Source organism: Rhineura floridana, chromosome 5, assembly GCF_030035675.1.
Source record: "Rhineura floridana isolate rRhiFlo1 chromosome 5, rRhiFlo1.hap2, whole genome shotgun sequence".
NCBI lineage: Eukaryota > Metazoa > Chordata > Lepidosauria > Squamata > Rhineuridae > Rhineura > Rhineura floridana.
This window is the reverse complement of record NC_084484.1, coordinates 419085-439917: the sequence shown is the minus strand read 5'-3', so window position 1 is coordinate 439917 and position 20833 is coordinate 419085. Positions and strand designations below refer to the sequence as shown.

The following is a 20833-nucleotide window of genomic DNA, read 5'->3' as shown; positions in this document are numbered from 1 at the left end:
ATGCTTAATGGTATCACTTGGGCCCACCCCATGATGTCACTTGGACCCACCCTGTGACATCACTTGGACCCACTCCATGATGTCACTTAGACCTACCCCATAACATCACTTGGACCTGCCCCATGACATCATTTGGGCCTGCCCCCAAAATGTCAGGTTTTGGGATGCTACTGACTTGGCAACCCTAGTGGTTCTATAGATCATCCTGAATATGTCAAAGTAGTATAAATCCATAGCCAAAGGGGCCTTTCCTGCCTCAGCAGTTATTGACTTCAGTGGTGTTGGCGAGACTGTGTTTCCACTGAAGCTTGCAGGCTGGAGGCCTTGGAAATGGAGGACAATAATGCAACCTCTGCAGTCTAGGGAGGTGGTGGGAAGAAAGGCTCCTGATAGAGGGGCTGCTGGGGCAGCAGTTGTCTAAGGTCAGCAATAAAGGCAATTTCCTCTCTCATTGTTTTGAATTCACAGCCTCATCTCCTGAATCTAGGGAATCAGACCTCAGGATTATGACAGAGATATACTACCTCTAAGTCTGAATAGGGGATTCTCTTACCAAGGGGAGTAGGACAGCTAGGGATAAGCCATTCTCAAGTGCTGGGAAGGTAGCCTCCAAATCTTGATCCAGGGCAGGACTTTCTCAAATTACTTTCTGCCTTTATTGTTCCTTTTATTCCTAGATAACTTCTTGTCTTTGACACAAGAGGCAGAGTCAGGCAGGGCTCCCATTTCTGAAAGCCCCACGGCAGTGAAGGAAGGAGGAAATGAATCTCCAGCTGCACTTGAGATGGTTTGGCAGAGGAGTTCGGCAGGGGAGGTCAGAGAGGAGGTTCCTAAAAAAATGTTTCCCTTGTACAGCGCACCACATACCAGTGAGACATTCCTATTTACCCTGAAGGAGGACAGGACAAATCACAGGCCATTCCAATGCAAGTAGGAAGAAAGAAACAAAAAGCAGTAGAGACTGTGGATGGGAAGGATACTTCAGTGGTGGTTTTCATGCACTACGGCCACCAAACAGACCTTCCATGCAGTCCCAGGACCCAATTCCCAACCCAAGGCAATTGACCCTAGCAAAATACCTCCCACTGCCAAGGCTGTACACCAACCCTGCAATGTAGGTAGACTGCCACCACCCCTAAAACTGGTTAGCCGCTCTGAGGCAGGGGAAACCCAGAGTCCTGAAATAGTTCTGCCACAGATTCCAAAAGACAAGAGCAAAACAGGTACTCCTCATCCTGGAGCCCCAGCAAACCCAACACATGGTAGTCAATGGTCAGTGGCCAAGGTTCAAGATTCAGAGCCAAATTTCCTCTCCTGCAAAGAACACACATGGGTAAATAAGAAGTAGCTTTATTTGAATAAAATATTAAGTGCACAATTAATAGCAGCAAAACAGTTCCTGAAAACCCATACCCAAAACAGGGATTAGGTAAAATACAAATAGAGAGGTCAGACACCAACCAAAATAACAAAACTAACTAACCTATTCTACTTACTGAAGAGGTAGTTGTTGCAAAGTCTCACCTCTCCCTAGAGAGGCATAGTTTGGGTAGTGAAAGGCAGTGGAACCCAATCGGGTAACCACCTGTCTAGATGTAACCCAGGGGAACAGAGGCTATAGGTTTCATCCCCTATACTTAAGGAAAAGTCCCTAGTAACAGACCATACTAATTTAGCCAATCAGGGGGCTTTCTTGTGAGGTAATACTTCTCAAGGCTTCTCCAGTCTTCACGCCTAACAGGCCCCATCCTCCCGCCTAACAGGCCCCATCCTCCCCTCTGTTCTCTGGCCAGTTTGACTTTGGTACCAGGCTCTCAACAGATAAATAGGTGCCTCTTCACATGCCTCCTAATTAACTGGAGCTCAGAAACGAAACTAGGATTTTTCCAGTCACTCAGAGGCCCATCTCTGCACAAGATGAAATCCCCACAATGCTTTGCATCAGGGCCATGTTACAAGCAACCATTCTGAACCTATTTGATAAGTTCTTGACAGTGCTGACCTGCAAGGTTTGTGCAGTGTTTATTTTCTTGCCTGAGAACAACATGGTGTACATGTGCAACAAGTACAAGCTGGTGGTGATGTTGGAAGAAAAGGTTATGGGCCTGGAATGGCAGGTGACCACACTGAACAGTATAAGAGAAGATGAAGAGTTCTCAGATAGAACTCTGGAACAACAACAGCAAAGAGAAGTACGGGAGCTGGAAGAACAACAGGATATTGAAGAGGAGACTGTCGTAGAGAGCAACAATGAAGTGGAGGAAACTCCATGGAAAAGGGTGACAGGAGCAGAAGAGTGAGAAGACATCCATCACCAGTGAAACTAGGGAACAGCTTCCAGGCACCTGAGGATGAGACTAGAGGACAGTCTAGAGAGGAAGAATTATAGGAGCCCCCAAGTGACAGCAAGCGAGCGACTGAATCTCAGTCAAGCAGAAGCAATGAAACCACGCCCCATGACAAGAAGAGCAGTAGTGGTGGGAGACTCCCTGCTTCATGGAATTGAAACCCAAGTATGCCGAGAAGATCCATGAACTCACCAGGTATGCTGCCTCCCTGGAGGACGGATTAGAGATGTGACAGAAGGGTTGTCATCACATAAAGCCCACTGACAGATATCCCTTTCTTTTCATCCATGTGGGAATGAATGATACTGCCAAGCAGAGCTACAAAGAAATCATGTCAGACTTTGAAGCTCTGGGAAGGAAGCTCAAGGACTTTGGGGCCCAGACAGTTTTTTCGTCCATCATTCTGGTACTTAGAAGTAGAAAGGGAAAGAAAAATACTCTAGGTGAATGATTGGCTACAAAGGTGGGGCCAACGCGAGAAATTTGGATTCTGGGACCACGGGCTATGCTTCCTGGAAAATGAACTGCTGGCAAGTGATGGGTTGCGCCTCACAAGGACTGGCAAGAATGTGTTTGGCCACAACATGGAGAAATTCATCAAGAGAGTTTAAATGAATCCTAAAGGGGAGGGCGTTGTAAACTTGTGGTAACGACTAACAAAGGCTTGTGCACAGTAAGAGGAACTGAGGGAATGGCTCTAATGGGGCCCAGTAATGAAAATGAAATGGACTGCCTTCAAGTCGATTCCGACTTATGGGCGACCCTATGAATAGGGTTTTTAGTCTTCATAAAAATGTAGGCAGAAAGCCAAGCCGTAAATCACATGGTCTATGTCTGCATACTAATGCTCAGAGTATGGGAAACAAATGCAAGAGAGTAAATACGACTTGATAGGTATAACTGAAACTTGGTGGGATGACTCCCATGACTGGAATACTGTGATTGAAGGATATCACTTCTTCAAAAAGAACAGAAGGAATAGAAAGGGAGGCAGAGGTGTGGTATATTTTAAAAATATATATGCCTGCACAGAAATACAGGAGGATGAATTTCGTAACTCCACTGAGAGTATCTGGATTAAAATTAATGGAGCAAGAAATAAAAGGAACATGGTAGTTGGAGTCTACTACCGACCAACCAATCAATGAGAAGACGGGGATGAAACTTTTGCAAAGCAAATTACCAATGTTTCTAGGAGGCATGATGTAGTAGTAACAGGGGATTTCAGTTGCCCCAGGCCCCTCCAAGAAATTCCTGACTTGTGGTGGAAATAAATTTCTCCTACAGAAAGTGAAGGATGCAACTAGATTCTAACCAACAGAGATGACTTGGTGGATGAAGTGGCAGTTATGGGAACTCTGGGGGAAATCAACTATGGTATACTTGATTTTAAAGGAAGCAAAAGTTGAGAGTAGCTATACTTGTACCTTGGGCTTTAGGAAAGCCGATTTTAATAAACTCAGAACAATGGTAAGTAGGGTTCTGTGGCAAGCATCCCTAATTTATTTATTTATTGTATTTGCATACCGCCCCATAGCCGAAGCTCTCTGGATGGTTTACAGTAACGAAAAACATTAAAAACAAATATACAAGCTTAAAACACATCTTTTAAAAACAATTTAAAACACACTTTAAAAAATTTAAATCAATTTTAAAAAACACATACTAAAATGCCTGGGAGAAAAGTCTTGACCTGGCACCGAAAAGATAACAGTGATGGCGCCAGGCACACCTCATCAACAAAATCATTCCATAATTTGGGGGCCTCCACTGAGAAAGCCCTCTCCCTTGTTGCCACCCTCCGAGCTTCCCTTGGAGTAGGCACCCGGAGGAGGGCCTTAGATGTTGAGCGTAGTGTATGGGTGGGTTCGTATCAGGAGAGGCGTTCCATCAGGTATTGTGGTCCCAAGCCATGTAAGGCTTTATAGGTTAAAACCAGCACCTTGAATCGAGCTTGGAAACATACAGGCAACCAATGCAAGTGGGCCAGAATTGGTTTTATATGTTCAAACCGTCTGGTCCCTGTTACCAATCTGGCTGCTGCATTTTGCACAAGCTGCAGTTTCTGAACCATCTTCAAAGGCAGCCCCACATAGAGTGCATTGCAGTAATCTAACTTGGAGGTTACCAGAGCATGGACAACTGAAGCCAGGTTATCCCTGTCCAGATAGGGGCACAGCTGGGCCACCAACTGAAGTTGGTAGAAGGCACTCCGTGCCACTAAGGCTATCTGAGCCTCAAGTGACAGAGATGGTTTATTTATTTATTTATTATTTCAATTTATATACCGCCCTTAGCAGAATAGCTCTCAGGGCGGTGAACAAACAAGCTACCAACCTGCTCCTTCAGGGGGAGTGCAACCCCATCCAGAACAGGTTGGATGTCCACCATCTGGTCATAAGAACCACTCACTAGCAGCATCTCAGTCTTGTCTGGATTGAGCCTCAATTTATTAGCCCTCATCCAGTCCATTGTTGCAGCCAGGCACTGGTTCAGCACATTGACAGCCTCACCTGAAGAAGATGAAAAGGAGAAATAGAGCTGCGTCTCCTCAGCATACTGATGGCAACGCACTCCAAAGCTCCGGATGACCACACCCAACGGTTTCATGTAGATGTTGAACAGTATGGGGGACAGAACTGACCCCTGTGGAACCCCATACTGGATAATCCAGGGTGCCGAGCAATGTTCCCCAAGCACCACCTTCTGGAGCCGACCTGCCAAGTAGGAGCGGAACCACCACCATACAGTCCCTCCCACTCCCAACTCAGCCAGTCTTCCCAGAAGGATACCATGGTTGATGGTATCAAAAGCCGCTGAGAGATCAAGAAGAATCAACAGAGTCACACTCCCCCTGTCTCTCTCCCGACAAAGGTCATCATACAGGGCGACCAAGGCTGTTTCCATGCCAAAACCAGGCCTGAAACCTGACTGAAATGGATCCAGATAATCGGTCTCATCCAAGAGTGTCGAGCTGGCCCACAACCATTCGTTCAAGGACCTTGCCCAGGAATGGAATATTTGCTACCGGCTTATAGTTATTAAGATTTTCTGGGTCCAAGGAGGGTCTCTTCAGGAGTGGTCTCACTACTGCCTCTTTCAGGCAGCCAGGGACCACCCCCTCTCGCAGATAGGCATTAATCACTTCCCTGGCCCAGCCGGCTGTTCCATCCCTGCTAGCTTTTATTAGCCAAGAAGGGCAAGGATCCAGCACAGAAGTGGTTGCATGAACCTGTCCAAGCACCTTGTCAATGTCCTCAAGCTGCACCAACTGAAACTCATCCAAGAAATCGGGACAAGGCTGTGCTCTGGATACCTCGCTTGATTCACCTGCTATAACACTGGAGTCTTAAGTCCTGGCGGATGCTAAATATTTTGTCCTGGAAGTGCCTAGCAAATTCATTACAGCAGGCCTCAGATGGTTCTACCATGTCCCTGGGGCCAGAGTGTAATAGCCGCCGGACAATTCTGAAGAGCTCTGCTTCACAGCAGAGTGATGATTTGATAGTGGCAGCAAAATATTGTTTTTTGCTGTCCTCACTGCCCCTAAATACAGCTTACCATAGGTACTTACCAGTGTATAATTGCATCCACCAGTAGTTCGTCTCCATCTGCAGTCAAGCCATCTATATTGTTTCATCGCTCTCAGCTCTGGGGTATACCATGGAGCCGTATGAGCTCTACACAGGAGAGGGCACTCAGGAGAAATTATGTCAACTGCCTGGGTCATTTCTTTATTCCACAGTTCAGCCAGGGTTTCGACAGGAGCGCCAGCCCTATCAGCCGGAAAACTCCCCAGAGCCCTTTGGAAACCATCCCGATCCATTAGTCTCTGGGGGTGGACCAACTTCATAGGTCCCCCACCCTTGCAGACAGGAAAAGCCGCTGTAAGTCTAAACTTCAGCAAGCAGTGATCTGTCCATGACAGAGGGACTGATGCAAGGCCCCCCCACATTCAGATCACCAACTCCATGTCCAGATGCAAAAACCAAATCTAGAGTATGCCCTGCTACATGTGTTGGGCCAATGGCATATTGGGACAGTCCCATGGTTGTCATGGAGACCATGAAATCCTGAGCCGCCCCAGATAAGGTGGCCTAGGCATGGATGTTGACATCTCATCTAATGAGAAAAGGAGTCCAAGATGGGTGGGAGTTTCTAAAAGAAGAAATTCTGAAGACAGAATGGCAAACAATCCATCAAGGAAAAAAGGAGAAAGACAGCAGATGAAGCCAATGTGGCTTCACAGAAAGCTTAGAGATGACAAAAAAGGATACATTCAGGAGGTGGAAGTAAGGCCAGACCACAAAGGAAGAGTACCGACAGGTAGGATGGAACTGCAGGGATGGCATCAGGAAAGCTAAAGCTGAGAATGAGTTGAGGTTAGTGAGAGATGCCAAAAGCAACAAAAAAACTTTCTTCAGGTACATCCACAGCACAGCTTGGAAGATTACTTTTAAAAAGTAATACAGTTATAGTTACACAACCCCAAAAAGTAGTAATTACCATTACAAGTACAATTGCTCTGAAAGTAACTGATTACTTTACCTTTAATCAAAAGTAATAACTACAATTATGTTTTAGTTACTTTTTTTTAAAAAATGCTTACTGCTGCACATCTAAGTGGTCTAAAACAACATTAAAAATAAGCACACACACAGAGAGAGGGTAGTAGAATATATATATTAATATATGCAAATGTACTGCCTTCATAGAATCATAGAATCAGAGAGTTGGAAGGGGCCCTGTAGGCCATCGAGTCCAACCCCCTGCTCACAGCAGGAAATCCACAGCTAGAGCATCTCCCGCAGATAGCTGTCCAGCCTCTGCTTGAAGACATCCAGCGAAGGGGATCCCACCACCTCCCTAGGCAGTCAAACTGCCCTTACTGTCAAGAAGTTCCTCCTAATGTCCAATCTGAATCTACACTCCTGCAACTTAAAACCATTAGACCTAGTCCTACCCTCTGGGGCAGCAGAGAACAAATCTGTACCCTCCTCTATGTGACAGCCCTTCAGGTACTTAAAGAGAGCAATCATGTCACCCCTCAGCCTTCTCTTCACCAGACTGAACATGCCAAGTTCCTTCAACCTTTCCTCATAAGACTTGTTCTCCATACCGGCTATCATCCTCGTCGCCCTCTTCTGAACCCGCTCTAACTTGTCTATATCTTTCTTAAAATGAGGCACCCAGAACTGAACGCAGTATTCCAGATGAGGCCTGACTAATGCAGAATATAGTGGGACTATTACTTCCCTCGACCTGGAAACTATAGCTCTGTTTACGCAGCCCAAAACCGCATTTGCCTTTTTTGCCGCAGCATCACACTGCTGGGTCATGTTCAACTTGCGATCCACTACAATTCCAAGGTCTTTCTCACACGCACTACTGCTAAGCTGGGTATTTCCCATCCTGTACCTGTGCATTTTGTTTTTGTGGCCTAAATGCAGAATCTTGCATTTGTCTTTATTGAATGTCATTTTATTAATTTCAGCCCAATTTCCTAGTCTATCCAGGTCCCTTTGGATTTTATTCCTGTCTTCCATTGTGTTAGCTATCCCTCCCAGTTTCGTATCATCCGCAAACTTCATAAGGCTTCCCTCCACCCTGTGATCTAAGTCGTTGATAAAAATGTTGAAGAGTATCGGCCCCAGGATAGAACCCTGTGGGACTCCACTCGAAACCTCCTTCCAGTCCGAAGCAGAGCCACTGACGACCACTCTTTGAGTACGGTTTTCCAATCAGTTGTGAATCCACCGGACAGTATTTCCATGTAGTCCTCATTTGACCAGTTTGCTAATCAAAAGGTCGTGGGGGACTTTGTCAAATGCTTTGCTGAAATCTAGATAGATGACATCTACAGCATTTCCACCATCTACTAAGCTAGTGACCTGATCAAAAATAGAGATGAGATTAGTTTGACAGGATTTTTTCTTGACAAACCCATGCTGGCTCCTTCTAATCACAGCATTGTCATCTAGATAGTTGCCAATGGACTCTTTTATTATCCGTTCTAATATCTTTCCCGGTATTGAAGTCAGACTGACCGGCCTGTAATTCCCCGGATCTTCTTTTTTACCCTTTTTAAAGAGCGGGACGACGTTTGCCCATCTCCAATCCTCCGGCACCTCTCCCGTTCTCCAGGATTTCTCAAAGATGATGGCAAGAGGTTCCGACAGTACATCCACAAATTCCTTCAATGCTCTGGGATGCAGTTCATCAGGCCCTGGAGATTTGAACTCATTTAGGTTAACTAGGTATTTCCTGACTATCTCCTTATCAATCTCGAACTGCAATCCCGACCCCTTACTGAGATTGCTACCGATGCAAGGTTGCACACTGTTCCCTTTTTGGGAGAAAACGGAGGCAAAATAGGCGTTGAGCAGTTCTGCCTTTTCCTTGTTATCTGTCAACATTTTGCCATTCTCATTAAGCAGCAGTCCCACCGTTTGCTTGGTCTTTCTCTTGCTTCGAACATATCTGAAAAACCCCTTTTTGTTGTTCCTCACTTCCCTCACCAGCCTCAGCTCATTCTGGGTTTTAGCTTTCCTTACGCTATTCCTGCAAGCCCGAGCCACTCGTCGGTACTCTTCCTTGGTGATGCATCCTTCCTTCCATTCTTTATACATGCTCTTTTTTACTTTTACCTCCTCCACCAGTCTTCCGTGTAGCCACATCGGCTTTTTCCAATGTCTTCCGTTTTTCTTCCTCTTAACCCTAACCCTAACCCTTCAGGTTGATCCTGACTTATGGCGACCCTATGAATTGAGTTTTCATGGTGAGCGGTATTCAGAAGTGGTTTACCATTGCCTTCCTCTGAGGCTGAGAGGCAGTGACTGGCCCAAGGTCACCCAGTGAGCTTCATGGCTGCATGGGGATTTGAACCCTGGTCTCCCAGGTCGTAGTCCAGCACCTTAACCACTACACCACACTAACCGATGACAAAGAAGAGGGAGAAGTGCTCAAATCCTACTTTGGCTCAGTCTTCTCCCAAAAGAGGGTCTATGACCCTCCTGGGAAACATGAAGTTGAAGGGGCAGGATTGCAGGTTGAGATTGATAGACAAATAATAATAATAATAATAATAATAATAATAAATTTTATTTGTTAGTCGCCTATCTGTCCGAGTTAACGGACACTCTAGGTGACTTACAACAACAGATTAAAATACACTGTACAATTAAAAAACAAATCATCAGTCAAGGAATACCTAATCACTTTGAATGAGTTCAGATCTGCAGGGCCCGATGAACTGTACCCTTGAGTGGTTGAAGAACTCTTGGAACCGCTATCTATTATTTTTGCGAAATCATGGAGGATGGGTGAAGTGATGACTGGAGGAGGGCTAGTGTTGTCCCTATCTTGAAAAAGGGCAAAAAGGGGGGACCTGGGAACTCCAGACTAGTCAGACTGACATCAATCCCTGGGAAAATTATGGAGCAGATTATAAAGCGGTCAATCTCTAAACACCTTGAAAACAATGCAGTGATTACTAGAAGCCAACATGGATTTATTAAGAACAAATCCTGTCACTAATCTTATCTAATTTTTTGATTGGGTAACCTCCCTGGAACGATGCAGACAAATGAACAGGTTCAGAGGAGGGCAACAAGGATGATGAGGGAGCTGGAAACAAAGTCTTATGAGGAGAGATTGAAAGAAGAGGGCATGTTCAGCCTTGAGAAGATAAAACTGAGGGAAGATGTGATAGCACTCTTTGGATTCTTGAAAGGTTGCCACACAGAGGGCTAGGATCTCTTCTCAGTCGTCCCAGAGTGCAGGACATGGAATAATGGGCTCAAGTTACAGGAAGCCAGATTTCAACTGAACATCAGGAAAAACTTCCTAACAGTTAGATGGTACAACAATGGAACCAGTTACCTGGAGGAATGGTGGGCTCTCCAACACTGGTGGTATTCAAGAGGCAGCTGGACAGCCATCTGTCAGGAATGCTTTGATTTGGATTCCTGCGTTGAGCAGGGTGTTGGACTCGATGGCCTTATAGACCCCTTCCTACTCTATGATTCTATGATCCCTTCGGTTAATTATCCCCTTCCCAAGGTCCTTGCCAAGCCAACTCTCTACCTTATGGGGGATGGGAAGTTGTCCCAACAAAGAGCTTTTCCTATGTCTGACACTGGTGGGATGTCTCCACTGGTGGGTGGCTTCAGAAGTATGTTTAGACTGCCACTATATAGGTTTCTTTCCAATTCCGTGTAAGCCACAGAGACAACATGGTTACACTTCTAATCTAAATCTCTCTCCTCTCCATACCTTTGCCACTGGCAAGCCAGACAAACTGCCAAAGGGTAGATTACTTGCCACCGATTAGAGGGTGTGAAAATAGGCCCATGGTGGAAGAGTTACACAAGAGGCACTGTTTCCTGAGCCAGATAACAAGCAGACCCAAGATTCCTCCACTGTCCATTCATCTTCAGGAGGAAATGTTTAAATTCTTTCCTATAGGGACTTCTTAAGATGGATAAAAACCAGTTTTGCCCATTATCTAGTAAAAGTACACAATCCCATGACTATCAACCACAGGAAGTAGTGGGACCCCAGGGACAAGACCACTTGCCCCATGGGGATATGAAACTTCACCCTCTTCCAGACATTCCAGGGTGGCTACAACTACCCTACATACACCTGCAGGAGGTGCTTTTCCCCTTCCCCATAGAGATACTTTTAAAAGGGAATGGCAATCCCCCTTGTCTATTCAGACACAAAAGGGGCATAGGAGAGCAGGAACCACTTTTATAGCTTCTGCATCTAATCATATTGGGGTGGTACAGAGAAAGAAACATCTGCCGGGTAAGTTTTCACTGTCTCAAATCCCTTCCCTCAATCCTATAGATCTAGAACTTCCTCCCAGGCAAGCCATTGTGTTTCTGCAGGTGGGGTGATAAATTGTAGAGGACAGCAGCAGGGAAAAGCCAGCCAAAGTTATCCTTGCCTTGTGACTATTTTCCAAGCTGTTTCCATAGAGACTCTTAACCAAGGAACCCTCAAGCTCCTCCTGCCAGAACAAAAAAGTCTAAGGAAATTGCCTCTCTGTCCCTTGAGTCCCAAATCCCAAAAAGGTTCCTCAGTAGCAGTTTGACAAAGATGCTAAAGAACTGCTTTAGTACCATAAATCAGTTCCAAGAAACCACACTAAAATAGAAAATATTTATTAAGTATTTAAAAATAGCAACATAAAAGAAGAACCTATACATGAGTAAGAAATATAATTTTAAGAGGCTATTAAGAGTACCAAATTACATTTTGGGAATTATAAAACGAGTAAAAATAACAAAAGTTAACTTGCCTAACGTTAATACAAGCCAGTAAAGCAATTGACCTCACAGAAACCAGCAAGTAGCAGAAGGATGTCTATGGGTGTCAGGAACCAGGATGTGAGGCATTGAACAAAGGGGCAAAACTATTTTGATAGAAAAAGGCCTACTAACAGTGAACCAGTCCTCCCAGCCAATCAGAGGGCTAACTGGCTGTAACTTTCCAGAACTGGAACATACATCACATCTCACCAGAGAGGCATCCATTCTCATCAGCAGGACCACCATAGTGGCCTTGAAGTACAGCTTGTACCAGATGACACAGGTGTAGGAATGAGTACTGTAGGGCCCCACTTTTAAGCGTTCTGCTAATATGGTGGTTTTCAATTAGAGTAAGACCCCTCTCATACGACGCTTGTTCCGCTTTTATAGCATTTTTTGGGCATCGGGCACCATTTTATTGACGGAGTTCTGCTTTCCAGCAGGTTTCACTTTTAGGCGGGGGTCTGGAATGTAACCTGCCATATGAGTGGGGCCCTACTGTACATTTTCACATAGGCCAACTCCCTACCCAGAAGTCTGAGGGGAAAACAACATTTTACTGAACCAAAGAGATTTTTTTTTATCATTAATTTTATTCAAATTTTCAAACACAAAACAAAACAAAATAAAAAAGAAACAGATTAAACAATAAAATAAAATGTTGACTTCCGATTTGTCGCAGATCAGTTATAGGTCTATGATATATAACAAACCTGTCTCTTAATATATTACAAAATCACTTTCCTCCAGTAGTTATCTTAATTAATCATCAAATCTCATTAACATCACTTTATTCTTTCCGCAAAAAGTCAAAGAGAGGTTTCCACTCCTTGAGAAATATATCCATCGATTTTTCTCCAAATAATCATGTCAATTAATCCATCTCATCAAGTCTGCTAGGTCCAGTAATTTCAATAGCCATTTTTCCATTATCAGTGTTAATTCCATCTTCCAACTTCCATCCTTGCACCCATAATAATCTTGCTGTCATAGTCATAGTCATATAGTAAGAGTCTGATGGGAATTTCCTTCATCACAAATATTTCCTTGCCGTCAATTCTGAATGTGTTGCTGAAATATTGTTGTAAAGTCATATCTCTGTTCCTCTTTTTTACGAAATGCACTAGCACATCTCTTGAGAGTTTTTCCATTGTCACATATCTGGAATTAATTCTATAAATTTTCTCTTTTTCAAGTTCCATCAAATCATTCCAGTCCAGAAATTCCATCGAAGCATTGATAACTTTATCTCTGATATCTTCATCAATTTCTCCAGGGACAACGCCGAATTCCAAACAGTAATCTTTACAAAGATATCTTTTTCTTGACAATCCCTGTATACAGAAATGCAGTCAAACAGAATAAAACAGAATCTTCAAAGCAATTTGGCATCTCATCCGTGTCAATGTCATTGAGCCAGTGTTTGTTTTTTCACTGTGCCAAATACTGAAGATGCCAGCCATCCTTGACTTTTGTTAAGTCAATCACTTCCTGACCAATTCTATCAAAGCCTGCCTTCACATTCCTATAAGGAAAAGGCATTGTAAGTTATTCAGTTATTGGATTTGCCCCTCTTAGCCAATCAGATTATTGATCACCAATGATAAATTAAGCTAACATTCCCGTGTTACGTTTTTCTTATAACCAGTTTCCTAATTGCACCCAAAAGGGATGTTCTGAGGCTCCAGTAACAACTAGGGATGGGGAGAAATTTGCTAAAGTCTAATTGGACATCAGACCACTCTTCAGTTTACATGTTCACTGTGCTTGTGGATTGGTCTTGTTTGCTACGAGCTTCTGCGGCTTTTCTGGATACTAGATTTTTTTTTTAAAAAAATACATCTTTGCTCCATACTTCTGAACTGTGCATTTTCTTTGACTTCTGTGTCATTGAAATGATGATTGCCATTAATATTCATTGTTAGACTCATCTGTCTCCCCTTGTATCTTTTTTTTTTTTAAAGCTGACTTTAGTAAAGAACTGTGAGTTTGGTTAGTCTGTTGCTTCAGGCAGACAACAAGTATTTCGTCACCAGCACATTGAAAAACTGACCAAGGGGGGAGGGCAGGGGAGGAAGGAAGCAAAATAAGTTGGTTAACTTCAAACTTAGAGGATCAACCCCATATAAACAATAAAGGTTGAAAACTAGCTCATCCAGTTATGGTCTACCAGTCTATAGTAAACCTTTCCCTGTTTCTTGGCTTCCTTTTGCCACCTTCCTTTTAACTTCAGGGTTCTTGACCAGTGAGCATCATCAATATAATAATCAACATCAGCCTATTCCTGCCCACTGCCATCATTACTTTTCTTTTGTGGAAGTCAGATGATATTCTGCAGCTGGGATGGACAACTCACCAAAGGGGCATGGAGGCTGTCAAAGAGATTTTGCCATTCCTGCCTGACTTTAGAGACAACAATAAAATGGCAAACATGGTTCAATGTAAATAAATTTAAAGGATTCACATGTGTGTAGGGCCTGAATAGGTGGAAGCCAACCAGGAAAGAGTTCTTAGGGTTAAGGTGGACACTGCAAATTACAATGTTAATCCAATGTGAAAAATATGGATTCATTGCTAGGGATTATTAGGACAAGGAATGAAAATAATCTAGTGCTGTTGTAATGCTCTTGTACAAATCTATAAAATACTGGCTGCCTCATTTCAGGAAGGCTACTATGTAGCTGGAAAAGTTCTATAAAAGAACAAAATGATTAGGTAGCTAAAGCACCTTTGCTACAAAGAAAGGCTACCACATTTGAGATTTTTTAGTTTTGAAAAATGAGAAACATGATAGAGGCTTATAATATTATGCATGGTATGAAGAAGGTATACAGACGAACCTTTTATCCCTCTGTCATAATACTATAATTGGGGATGGCAGTGGATTCAGAAAAAAAGTACTTCCTTATACAATGTACAATAAATTTATGGGATTTGCTGCCCCAAGATGTGCTGATGGCCATAGTTTTAAAAGATTAAATAAATTTATGGATGATTAATTCAAAGAGCTACCAGTCTCAAAGATGACTATATGGAAACTTTAGATTCAAAATAAGTATGCCAGTGAATACTAGTTGCTAGCAAACAATGACTTCAACTACCTAGACATAGACTGGCTTCATATGTGTTCCAGTCACAACAAAGAAGCAAAATTTCTAGATATTCTAAATGACTATTCCCTAGACCAGTTGGTCATGGAACCAACCAGAGGCACGGCAACCCTTGTCCCGTCCAGAGTCGAACCCAAGAGGCTGAGACGTTGGTGCAAGTAAATCTTGTTTTATTAGAGTAATGGAAACATCAAAAGCAGTGCGCTTCATAGGATTCCTACAATAACTCACTGTAATTCCCTAACAACACTTTAGACCTGCTCTGCAACATAAAGGAGAGTTAACGCAACACCCCCCTCCCAACTCAGCAAGCTTATATAGGGGAAGTTTTGGAGCGCAATCTCTCCTTCGTACCCCCGCCCTCTGACCAGTGCGCTTTTCCCACCATCGAGAGCGGGGTGAAGGGGGGCGAACTTCCAAGGGCTCGTGTGACAAAACAGGGTCCTTATCAACAGACAGGGAAGTAGAAGGCGGGGAAGCCTCAGACATCTCTAAGTTACGGGTGGACAAAGGGGGAGTTACGACTCTTTCACCGCTTGGCAAAGGAGGAGTTACTGCTCTTTCGGAATCCTCCCCTAACGGCTCCGAGAGGGCATTTGGTGGCTGAGCACTATCCTAAAAGGGGGAGGGTTCCTCCGTGGGAATTGTCGGAACATCTAACACACTCCCTTCCCCCAAGGCTGGAAAAGACACAACAGCTGGACCTTCCGCTCCTTCTGGCTGTGGAGGCGCCTGCAATTCATGCCTTCCCCCTCCCTGCTCGTGGAGAAAGAACGGAGGCTCGACATCCCTGGACTTAATCCTCAGTGGGGACCAGGACCTGGTGTGAGATGCAAGTGTTGTCGAACCAATTGGGAGCAGTGACCATAGTGCTATTAAATTAAACATACATGTAAATAGCCAATTGCCAAGAAAATCCAACACAGTCACATTTGACTTCAAAAGAGGAAACTTTACAAAAATGAGGGGATTGGTAAAAAGAAAGCTGAAAAACAAAGTCCAGAGGGTCACATCACTCAGAGATGCTTGGAAGTTGTTTAAAAACACTATATTAGAAGCTCAACTGGAGTGCATACCGCAGATCAGAAAAGGTACCACCAGGGCCAAGAAGATGCCAGCATGGTTAACGAGCAAAGTCAAGGAAGCTCTTAGAGGCAAAAAGTCTTCCATCAGAAAATGGAAGTCTTGTCCGAATGAGGAAAATAAAAAGGAACACAAACTCTGGCAAAAGAAATGCAAGAAGACAATAAAGGTAAAGGTGTCCCCGCACTTGTAGTGTGAGTCGTTTCTGACTCTTAGGGTGACGTCTTGCAACGTTTACTAGGCAGACCGTATATATGGAGTGGGATTGCCAGTTCCTTCCCTGGCCTTTCTTAATAAGGGATACTAAAAAAAAAGGGATAGGGATAAGGGATGCTAAAATAAGAGATGCTAAAAAAGAATTTGAGGAGCACATTGCTAAGAACATAAAAACCAACAAGAAAAAATTCTATAAATACATTCAAAGCAGGAGACCATCTAGGGAGGCGATTGGACCCTTGGATGAGAAGGGAGTCAAAGGTGTACTAAAGAACGATAAGGAGATTGCAGAGAAGCTAAATGAATTCTTTGCATCTGTCTTCACAGTGGAAGATATAGGGCAGATCCCTGAACCTGAACTAACATTTGCAGGAAGGGATTCTGAGGAACTGAGACAAATAGTGGTAACGAGAGAGGAAGTTCTAGGCTTAATGGACAATATAAAAACTGACAAATCACCGGGCCCGGATGGCATCCACCCGAGAGTTCTCAAAGAACTCAAATGTGAAATTGCTGATCTGCTAACTAAAATATGTAACTTGTCCTTCGGGTCCTCCTCCGTGCCTGAGGACTGGAAAGTGGCAAATGTAATGCCAATCTTCAAAAAGGGATCCAGGGGGGATCCCGGAAATTACAGGTGAGTTAGCTTAACTTCTGTCCCTGGAAAACTGGTAGAAAGTATTATTAAAGCTAGATTAACTAAGCACATAGAAGAACAAGTCTTGCTGAAGCAGAACCATCATGGCTTCTGCAAGGGAAAGTCCTGTCTCAGTAACCTATTAGAATTCTTTGAGAGTGTCAGCAAGCATATAGATAGAGGTGATCCAGTGGACACAGTGTACTTAGACTTTCAAAAAGCGTTTGACAAGGTACCTCACCAAAGACTTCTGAGGAAGCTTAGCAGTCATGGAATAAAAGGAGAGGTCCTCTTGTGGATAAGGAGGAATTGGTTAAGAAGCAGAAAGCAGAGAGTAGGAATAAATGGAGAGTTCTCCCAATGGAGGGCTGTAGAAAGTGGAGTCCCTCAAGGATCAGTATTGGGACCTGTACTTCTCAACTTATTCATTAATGACCTAGAGTTAGGAGTGTTCAGTGAAGTGGCCAAGTTTGCTGACAACACTAAATTGTTCAGGGTTGTTAAAACAAAAAGGGATTGCAAAGAGCTCCAAAGAGACCTCTCCAACCTGAGTGAATGGGCGGAAAAATGGCAAATGCAATTCAATATAAACAAGTGTAAAATTATGCATATTGGAGCAAAAAATCTTAATTTCACATATACGTTCATGTGGTCTGAACTGGTGGTGACCGACCAGGAGAGAGACCTCGGGGTTGTAGTGGACAGCACGATGAAAATGTCGACCCAGTATGCGGCAGCTGTGAAAAAGGCAAATTCCATGCTAGGGATAATTAGGAAAGGAATTGAAGATAAAACAGCCGATACCATAATGCTGTTGTATAAATCTATGGTGCTGCCACATTTGGAATACTGTGTACAGTTCTGGTCGCCTCATCTCAAAAAGGATATTATAGAGTTGGAAAAGGTTCAGAAAAGGGCAACCAGAATGATCAAGGGGATGGAGCGACTCCCTTACGAGGAAAGGTTGCAGCATTTGGGGCTTTTTAGTTTAGAGAAAAGGCGGGTCAGAGGAGACATGATAGAAGTGTATAAAATTATGCATGGCATTGAGAAAGTGGATAGAGAAAAGTTCTTCTCCCTCTCTCATAATGCTAGAACTCGTGGACATTCAAAGAAGCTGAATGTTGGAAGATTCAGGACAGACAAAAGGAAGTACTTCTTTACTCAGCGCATAGTTCAACTATGGAATTTGCTCCCACAAGACGCAGTAATGGCCACCAGCTTGGACGGCTTTAAAAGAAAATTAGACAAGTTCATGGAGGACAGGGCTATCAATGGCTACTAGCCATGATGGCTGTGCTGTGCCACCCTAGTCAGAGGCAGCATGCTTCTGAAAACCAGTTGCCGGAAGCCTCAGGAGGGGAGAGTGTTCTTGCACTCGGGTCCTGCTTGCGGGCTTCCCCCAGACACCTGGTTGGCCACTGTGGGAACAGGATGCTGGACTAGATGGGCCACTGGCCTGATTCAGCAGGCTCTTCTTAAGTTCTTATGTTCTTAATGGGTAAGTGATACTATGCTCATGTCCTGGTTATAGGCTTCCCAGAAGCATCTGGTTAGACCAAGGGAGTAATAGTTATGTGTCCAATTGAACACCCAGTCTCAGCGTTTGGGCACTCAGTGGACACAAACGAACAAAATGTAATCACTGAACCAAGAACACAAATTCAGATTGGAAAGCACTCAAATACTGACTAGAGGTATGAATTTTTAGTGTAATAGAAACAGTAGGACACATTACACAATAATTCTTAGGGTTCTTGCAAATCACCAGTCTTTCTGAAGAACTTCTTAAACAAATCCCTCCTTGTTCACTGTGATGCCTGGTTCTCTGTGTCTTTTGTTTGGTAAGAATTCTGCTACAGCTTAGGTGTGGATCTGTCCTGCCCAGAGTCTGAGAGACGAGACTGGAATTAATTCTTGCTTTATTAGAGTAACGGTTACATCAAGAGCAGTGCACTTCATAGACCTATCTATGCTCACTACTGAACCTGACTAAGCTACGAAGACATTCTTTGCAGCATGTGGAGTAAGTTGACTCAGCACCCCAGTCAGGGGGGCGCTGCCTTAAGTAGAAAAGGTCTTTGCCCTAAATCTCTGACTCCTTCAAAGCTCCACCTTCTAACCGACCCGCTTCTCGCGCCATCTTGCATGGGGTGAGGGGGGGCGAGCCTCCGCCTGCTCATCTGACAGTACAGGCTTGCTAGGTGCTGGGTCTACTTCAGGGCGTGGGAAACCCACTGGCAGGGAAGCATTTGAAGTGCCAGGCGGGGAGTCCTGGGGGGAGTGGATTTGGCGCATGTGAGAGGTCTTCCCCCAATGGCTCTGTTGGGGCACTTGTATGTGGAGCAAGCTCTGCGTTGGCGGGAGGACTGCCCATGGGCACTGGCAGGCTGTCGACTTCACCCCCTCCCTCAATGCCCTCGAAAGCCTCATCCACTTCTGGCTCCTCTCCCTGATCTATCCAGAGAAGCTGGGGCTCGGCCAACTCCCCTCTCTGCTCCTCCTGGGGGAGCTGGGGCTCAACAGGATCATAAGCAGCAGTTTTTCATTTTCATTTGCTTTTAATCGATGTATTTACTGTGGGGTGGGCAGGCTAGTAAGAATTTTGGTAGTCTAGTAACTTCTGTAAATGCATTTGCAAGGCTTATCCACTCCCTATTTGTTTCTTTACTTTGAACCACTTTTGCCTCAATCCAAATGTCAGCTTGTACATGATAGAGGTGCTTTCACATGCAAGTCATTTTAATTAAAAAAAATGGACACCCAGTTACTATTCCTTTAAAAATTCCCTGGTTTAGGCAATATGAAAAACATGATACTCCTTTGGCCTGAATCAGCAGGGATTTTCTTTTGTTCTTGAGTAAGCTGTTGAAATATATGCTCTTGTGGTCCTTCCAGACCTTCTTGTTCTCTTATACTTTCTAACTAAATTATTGTTTCTGTGTGTTCAGGTTCCTGAGAATATTTACAAACCCCCTAGATTGAAGCAGCACCTAGAAGGAATTAAGTTGAAGAATCGTCGGAAAGCAGAGGCAAGTTCAGTATTATCTCTTTATAATCCATTTAGTTTGACATATTTTCTGGTGTTTGTTTACCCATATTTGTTGGTTTCTGTCTACAGAAACATGACTCTTCGGGTCTTTGTCTCAGATTGCCTAACCTGTATTATGGATCTATGTGTACTTCCCCTATACTTTTTTTTTTTTTGCCTATCATGAAGAAGCCAAGAGACTAATCAACCAGCTGGTATCCTTGGTTCACTGGGATCTCAGAAGAATAAAACAGAAGCAGATGACTAGACTATGTCTGGTACTCATCTTGAGTGAAAACCAAATTACTGTAACCAGAGTACATAGTGAATCTCTCTGTTTGGAAAAAAAGATGGCTGCCTCCATTGCTACATGGTGTTTGAACATTAAAAAAGATGGCTATGTTCAGCAGAGGGACAACATATCATTATATCCTCCCAGGGCCTTTTCCATCCTCATTTCCAATGTGCATGGCAGTTGCTGCACTTTATAGCTGCTCCAAGTGGCTAGAATAGGAATGGAGAACTTTAGGCCCTCCAGAAGTTGCTGAATGACATCCCTAGCCATTGGCCATGCTTGCTAGGGCTGATGGAAGTTGAACTTCAACAACATCTGGATGGCCAAAATTCCTCAATCCTGAGCTAGAACATGGTTTTAAAGGAAGTAAAATCCTGACAAATCCATGGTGCACTTCATACTGCAGGTTTTTGTGTTTTCTGCACATTTTGAGAAAATGCAGACTGACCCACATACCAATTTGCATAGTAGTCTAGGAGTTGTGATCAAGGAGATTTCATCCTAAATGCAGAACAAACTAATTCTTTCCCCATTCCTAGTCTCAATGCATCAAGATTAACATGAGCTCAAATCTGAAGACTAAACATCACTGAGCAAGATTTAGCATGGCTTTTTCAAAGGGAAGTCCTGTTTAACCAACCTTTTTGAATTCTTTGTGTATATCAGCTAGGGATGGGGGAGAATATCCGCTAAATTGGACCTGGCACCGGATTCCAACTGAGTTCGATATTTCGCCATCCTTTTGGACCGGCACCTATTTCTTGCTGTGGGCCGCAGCTGTAATCGGCATGGATTT

General features: G+C 43.9%; 1 protein-coding gene across 11 annotated transcripts in view; it reads left to right on the top strand.

Moving 5' to 3' along the window:
* CFAP99 (cilia and flagella associated protein 99) overlaps positions 1-20833 on the top strand; it is a 207489-nt gene that overhangs the window by 85430 nt on the left and 101226 nt on the right. For 8 of the 11 annotated variants that reach the window (XM_061629779.1, XM_061629775.1, XM_061629776.1 and 5 more), the window contains 2 exons: positions 12862-12963; positions 19663-19743. In XM_061629779.1, coding sequence (XP_061485763.1) covers positions 12862-12963; positions 19663-19743 — 183 coding nt within the window. The remainder of the gene's footprint in view (positions 1-12861; positions 12964-19662; positions 19744-20833) is intronic. The other 3 variants (XM_061629784.1, XM_061629780.1, XM_061629785.1) reach the window with 1 other exon arrangement.